Consider the following 7,447-nt stretch of genomic DNA (forward strand, 5'->3'; position numbering starts at 1 on the left):
AAGATTGATTTTCATATTTTACATATGTTATGTACATAATACAGTAAAGCTGCTACATGTTGTTGCCTTGTCCAAATGGTGTGTTTTTAGCTCACCTGAGCCGAAGGCTCAAGTGAGCTTTTCTGTTCAAAATTTGTCCGTCGTTTGTCGTCGTTGTCGTTGTCGTTGTTGTTGTTGTCGTCGTTGTAAACTTTTTCACATTTACATCTTCTTCTCAAGAACCACTGGGCCAATTTCAACCAAACTTGGCACAGAGTATCCTTGGGTGAAGGGGATTCAAGTTTGTTCAAATGAAGGGCCGCGCCCTTTTCCAAGGGGAGATAAACATGAATTTGTAAAAAATTAATGGTATTTTTAAAAAATCTTCTTCTCTAGAACCGCTGGGCCAGGAAAGATGAAACTCATGTGGAAACATCCTCAGGTAGTGTAGATTCAAGTTTGTTCATATCATGACCCCCGGGGCAAGGGTGGGGCCAAAATCGCTGACCCAAGTTTTACATAGGAATATATAGGAAAAATCTTTAAAAATCTTCTTCTCCAGAACCACTGGGCCAGGAAAGATGAAACTCATGTGGAATCATCCTCAGGTAGTGTAGAGAGTATTGTTATTTGAAATACTGCTCTATCAGTGTTTCTTGTCTAGGACATCCATAGTATTTCACAAATATATGTACTTCCTCCATGAACATTATTTACAATCCCATTTCAGATATCGGAGATTAATCAAATAAGTATGAACAATGCTTTTAAAAAATATGAGAGAGAGAGAGAGAGAGAGAGAGAGAGAGAGAGAGAGAGAGAGAGAGAGAGAGAGAGAGAGATTTTTTCAACACAATAAACAACCATTCCTTACAAAATTATTCAACAAAATAGACAACCATTCCTTAGGAAATCATAAACTAGGTTTTTTTTGAATCACAGACAACTGTAATTTCAATATAGATAATTGATCATCAACAACATTACTTTGTTAAAAGTCACCCTGATTCTAAACACAAGTACTCTGAGACTCCCCCCAAAAACTGGGAATTTCTATGGCAATTCATTGTGTTCCTTTCTGAGCGATGTTTTTATATCCGTGTAAAGCAGATTTATTCATAAATATTTACATTTTTGATGTCTTTGTCCGAGATAAAATTACAAATAGTCAATGTACTTTATTTCCTCATCAATGCACTGCTTCATCGATAGGCGCGGCTAAAAAAATCATGTGCAGGGCGGGACAAATAGAGAAAAAAAGCAGGGCTTGTAGCACGTGGATTGGCGGAATGAAGAGCATGTAAATGTAAAGAATAACTGTCCGCAGAGGATCGTGATTTAGGTAGTAATACATTTAATCTACCTTAATCATCCTTAATTGCTTATAATAATCATGTATCAAGTTTGCCTGCTTAATACCAAGGATCACATGTAGAAGATTTGTTAAAATGTTATGCAAGTTAATTATAGACAATTGACAAAAACATTACTTTATTTCCATTCAAGAGCCTACAGAGAGGTATCAAAAATATACCATCGTAGAAATAAAAAAAATTGATAAGAATTATAGAAATAAAACTCTATAATCTAAAATGCACACAGAGCAAGTTGTTGTTGCTTTAAAATATTACATAAGATTCGAGAGAACTATTTACAAGCTGAAGTAAATTATCAATATTTTTTCAAAGGTAATGATCCAGAAATATTTCAAACTGATAACTATCTGAACTAGAAAAAATTACGTTATGTTTCTATGCTTCGATATTTTCCTTATAGAGTGAACAATCTATTAGAAAGTTGATTTCCCTCTCGGCTTTATTGAGACTATTCCTTGGCCTCTTTCTGCCCTTCCCCCTCCTCTGCCTGACCAGACTTCAATGTGGAGACGAGCACCTCATACCTCTTGGCTTTGTGTTCTTTCCCAGCATAACCAAAATAAGCACATCCATCCGTTGTGTGAACTTTACATGGAATAAGACTCCCCTCGTGGTGGACTCGACCCACGTACAGCCCCTCATCCACCCTTAGAGCGTTATGAGGGACGTTTCCGTTGGAGGCGCGCTCCCAGCTATACATCCATTTATTAGAATTCTTATTGCACAGATGGTAAAAACTTGGGCAAATCCTTTCTTCACCATCGTACGGAATACAGGCTCCACTATTAAAATGCAGCCCGAATTTTCCAGGTGTAAAGACGCCACCAATGTAGGCGCAGACTACGTAAAGTGTTTTGCCGTCTGCTTCTTGTCCGCCTGTAAATACGTCGTTTGGCAACCAGCTATATGTTTTATACCAACGGCCGCTGTAAAGTAAATAGATATATGTTTTCAAAAGTCGTTATCTTTAATTAAAAGTATTTATGTATATATTTGACTTAGTACTCACTCTATGCAATCATCTCTATTCAGACCGTCACTCTGCATTTTAATAAGAATATGAATTTAAAGTACTCTGTCATAAGGAAATGCAACTAAATTCATGTATATACACACGAGATTTTATAAGTACGACTCCGGACAAACTTCATCCGTTTGAGATTACCTATGTTGTAGTAGTGTAAATTTATGAAAATGTGTCCTGTTTTGCAGTTTTCTGAATTCACAAACATTGGGTAACTTGCATCAGCTTTTAATAATAAAAGAAATAATTATGAATGAAATTGTGGGTGTATAAAAAAACGAGATGATTTTAGAGTCAACTTTTTTTTTTCTACTGTCGCCTGCTTATTGTATATATTCCTCCCAATTATTTGCTAAGAACATGCTCTGAATATGATCCGGATACACATCACAGATAAATTGATGATATGTCAGCAATTTGTAAATTCTAAAGTTGTTTAATGACATTGTTAGCAAACAAATATAAACGATCAATGGGTCGTATTCTGGCCGACTTTGGATGAAATGTATGGAGATAACGAACAGTATTCAAGCTCGTTAGTCCATAAAACAATACAAAATTTGAAGCAAAGCAAATACAGACCTTTAAAACATCAGAAGTGGGATCAGGTGCCATGGAGGGATGAGCATCCTCTTTCTTTAGTAAATTATCCAAATATGAAACAGATGTGTCTGACTTTGTGGTATCCTTTACTTCAAACTCTCCGGGATATATCGTATCGAGATAAGAATGGAAATAACCATTGTCAATTGACAATACAATGTTGCTACATCTAAATAACGAGTTGAAGGCCACAGCAAATATTTTCTTCTTTTCCAGTTGTAGATTTAAAAAAAATTCTGCTTCATATGAATAAAAAATAAGTCTACTAAGAACGGGATACAATTGGTACCCATGGGAATTCCAACAGATTGTTGGAAGACATAATCACCAAAAAACACCATATTGTTAATAAGAAACTCAAGGAGAGATCTTTTTAATCAACTTCAGAATATTTGTGTGTACAATTAGAATTTTTCAACAAAATAATTTTACAAATAACCACTGACAAGGTATTTATATTTATGAGTTCTGTTCTTTTTGAAAAAGCAGCTGTCAATGATATCAAAATGTTTTTTAAAAGTAGGTCAACTCCAAAGTCAATGTCAAAGGGTTAAAGTTCTTTGTATCCAATAAAAGGTCTTCTCACAAGGATAAGTATGTGAAGTATAAAAGCCATAGCCCTTACCATTCAAAAGTTAAAGTCAAGGTTAAAGTTTTTCACAAGTATGTAAATCTCCAAGGTCAAGGTCAAAAGGTCAGAGTTGTTGGTATCCAATGAAAGGTCTTCCTACAAAAAACATATGTGAAATATGAAATTCCTAGTATCTACCATTCAAAAGTTATGGCCAAAAAAGTTTGGAATTCTTGTGTTAAAGTAGATCAAACTCCAAGGTCAAATTTGTTGGTACCTAAAGAAAGATCTTGTCACAAGGAATACACATGAGAAATATGAAAGTCATAGCTCATCTATATCAAAAGTAATGGGCAAGGTCAAAGTTTTTTTGAATAAGAATTGACGGACAGACGGAACGACGGACACACGGACAGACGAATGAGATTTAATGTCATATTTAATCAAAACAAGAATCAAATGAAAACAGATTGATCGATGTGTGCTACCAAATTGATATGTCTACTAATACCACTGAAGCCTTCTTAATTAGCTGTGATACGTACATTAGCAATTGATTAATCGACCAATTTCAGCCAAACTTGCTACAAAGTATCCTTGGGTGAAGGGGTTCAAGTTTGTTTAAATGAAAGGACAAGCCCTCTTCCAAGGGGAGATAATCATGTATTAATGAAAAATTAATGACATCTTTTAAAAATATTCTTCTCCAGAACCATTGGGCCAGGAAAGATGAAACTCACATGGAAACATTCTCGGGTAATGAAGATTCAAGTTTGTTCAAATCAGGACACCGGGGAGTAGGGCGGGGCAACAATGGCTGATCAAATGTTAACATAGGGATACATGCATATAGGAAAAATCATTAAAAATCTTCTTCTCCAGAACCACTGGACCAGGAAAGATGAAACTTAGTGGAAACATCCTCGGGTAGTGCGGTGCTACATTTGCTGTTTAAATGTTAACATAGGAATATATAAGAATATACAGGAGAAATCATTAAAAATCTTTTTCAGAACCACTGGGGCAAGAAAGATTAAACTAATGTGGAAACATCCTCAAGTGGTGTAGATTCAAGTTTGTTCAAATCATAACCCAATGGTAGGGCTGGGTCGGAATGGCTGATCAAAAGTTAACATTGGAATATATATGAAAATTATTAAAAACCTTCTCCAGAACCACTGGGACAGGAAAGATGAATTTCATGTGTAAGCATCCTCAGGAAGTGTAGATTCAATGGGTGATCGAAGTGTTACATAGGAATACATATGAAAAGTCTTTTTAAAATCTTCTTCTCAAGATCCTCAAAGCATTGATTGGTGATATTGATATAGAAACATCCTTTAGAGTTAATTCAAGTTTGTTCATATCATTACCCCTGGGGGTAAGGTGGGGCCATAATGGGCAATGAAATGTTTACATAGAAATATATAGAAAAAATCTTTAAAACTCTTATTCTCAATTATGGCAAAATTATACATGTACACTGAACCAAACTTCTAAGTGTTCACCACACATTTTTGAAGATTTAAAGAACAAATGCAATTAATAAATAATTTCTTTAATTCTTGGTAAATGATGCATATTTAAGTTCGATAATGCGTACATTTCATGTAAGTATCTCGTCAGAATTTTAAGCAAAGTGTCAAGGAAATGATGTACCCGCAAAATGAAAATCCGCACAAAAAAAAAATCGATGAAGTAAGACCCACTACTCGCTCTAATTACTTCAAGACAATCTTTATTGTTGGATATCATGTACCACTGAATAGGAGATCGACCCATCTGCTGCCACACCTACATGTACCTTCATGTTCTGCATTCTTGATCTTTCAAAACCATTGAAATTGTGAGGAAAAGGGGAGGGGCTTTGACATTTCTTTTAAAATCCCAAATGTGTTCAATTGGATTCAGATCCGGGAATTTGACAGTGTATCGTCACACAAGTACCTTTTGGTCAATGTCCTTAGGTATTTAGCACGTAAGTGCGCCGCTTTAAGGATAATTCTGACTGCTTGAGCTGATATAAGACTGCCACGAGCACCGATTTCTTATCATTTTCGTACGATTGAAATGGTTTATTTCTATGTTTCTAGGATTTCTTTAGGACACTTCTCTTTACCTGGTATAACGCGAAATTTTCTCCCCAGATGAATATTAAGGTCACTTCCGGTGTGGTTAAATTTTTTCAAAAACTTTCAAATTGTGATAAATTGGTGACGAAAAATGAGCACAGCCTAAAGAAAAATGTGTTTAAATGGGTTTTGATATTGTGTGATATTTTTTAAAAAAGTACAATTAAGCACTAAAATGAAAACGAGTAAAACGCGGTGAACAGATGGTCCAGATATTAATATTCCAACGGCTCTCCGTCACGGAACATTGGTTTTCATCGGTGATATTGAATTTTAATTTCGTTCTGCAATTGTTGAGAAGACTCATTTGTTGTAATAGTGTGAAAACATCATACCATTCTATGAGGTAGTTTTTAAAGAAATACATTTATTAAAGTGAACACTTAGAAGTTTTGTAAAGTGTATATTTAATTGATATAATGACATTCTCAAGTAATAAAAAATCGAATTCCCTCTCCCCGACAAGTTAGTTTTTCAATACTGAGCTGATTTGTGTTTTTAACTAGCCCATGTGCTCAGATGAGCGATGTGGCCAATTGGCTTCTTGTTTAAAATGGGTACGAGTTTAATTTTTATTTATAAAACAGCTATCAATGATGTTGGAAGCCTGGACCTTTATTTGTCGTGGGAAATAGTTGTATTTAAAGTTGATAAGTGGTACCTTTTAATGTTATTGATTTTGTTAAAATTTTGTGATTTCAAATGTTCTAAAAGTTCCTTGGAATTTTTTATTTCGTATCCACATCTGGTTTACACCACTTCTCGCGGGGATCGAAAATAATGTTGAACAATACTCTTGAAGTTTGTCCTTCACTAATGTTAATCATCTTAGAGAGGTGTAAAGAAAGAGACTTGGTAGAACATTTACCTCAACCTGCTATGTATAATTTTTGTAAACAAATTCAAAAGTTTCGGAAATCAATATAGTTACGGTCATATTTAAATTCAATTTGGTTGCTTGGAATATTAAAAATATCCAAACCTGACATATGATTTTGAAGACTTTTCTCCTAAGAAATGGTTCTATGAGTATAAGTTGAATTACAACTTTTAAAATTAAATCCAAGTTCAAATCCAATAGAAGAAAACAATTTACCTACTAATTAGTTATGACACTGTAGCAGTAATAATGGACAATTTTCAAAAGCAGTTGTAGTTCATGTATATATAGAAGCAACACATCCTCACATTCTCAAAAGTATACCCTTATTTGATATTTAAAAGATAAATACGGCATCATTCAGACAATTGTTATTAATTTATTTTTGCTTTATTTGATAAAAGACATATTCAAATTTCAAACCATGGGGAATTCTTTAAGTCACATCTTTTACACATAGCTATCATTTGTTTTTTTTTTCAATTATTTTAAATATGAATCAAATTTAAAACAAAACCTGTTGTAAAGTCATCACATTTTGTTAAGTAAATGTCAAAGCTAAAGCATTCTCAATATGTGCCAAAATCAACATGAAAGCAAAATGAGATGCTACTTTGATGTTTGTTGCAAATTTGCTATTACTTACTTCAAAGACAGAGGAAAAGAGCATTTATTTAATACTCATAAACTTCTGTTGTTCATATTTGTAATATTTTATTTACAAGCTCGTAATGATACAAAAATACTCTGTCGTCCTGTACAATATTGTTTTCTTAAAAAATACTAAATATTTCTTTGTACAGACATTTTATGTTTTGAAATAATTTAAATACTACTACTTTTTATAATTAAGTCTAATTGATCATAAAGGAAAAATTACAA

The 7,447-nt window shown here is 33.8% G+C and overlaps 1 protein-coding gene across 1 annotated transcript; it reads right to left on the reverse strand.

The window, feature by feature from the left end:
- Positions 1-1,582: 1,582 nt before the first annotated feature.
- On the reverse strand, positions 1,583-2,430 carry LOC134230406 (uncharacterized). The gene is made up of 2 exons (XM_062712206.1): positions 2,365-2,430; positions 1,583-2,281 (listed from the first exon to the last, which is right to left on the reverse strand). The coding sequence occupies exons 1-2, from the start codon at positions 2,400-2,402 to the stop codon at positions 1,804-1,806; spliced, it is 516 nt and encodes a 171-aa protein (XP_062568190.1). The 5' UTR covers positions 2,403-2,430; the 3' UTR covers positions 1,583-1,803.
- Between the last annotated feature and the right edge of the window lie 5,017 nt (positions 2,431-7,447).

The sequence above is a fragment of the Saccostrea cucullata genome, unplaced genomic scaffold (genome assembly GCF_032062105.1).
Source record: "Saccostrea cucullata isolate Sc308-1 unplaced genomic scaffold, CSIRO_AGI_Scuc_v1 ctg756, whole genome shotgun sequence".
NCBI lineage: Eukaryota > Metazoa > Mollusca > Bivalvia > Ostreida > Ostreidae > Saccostrea > Saccostrea cuccullata.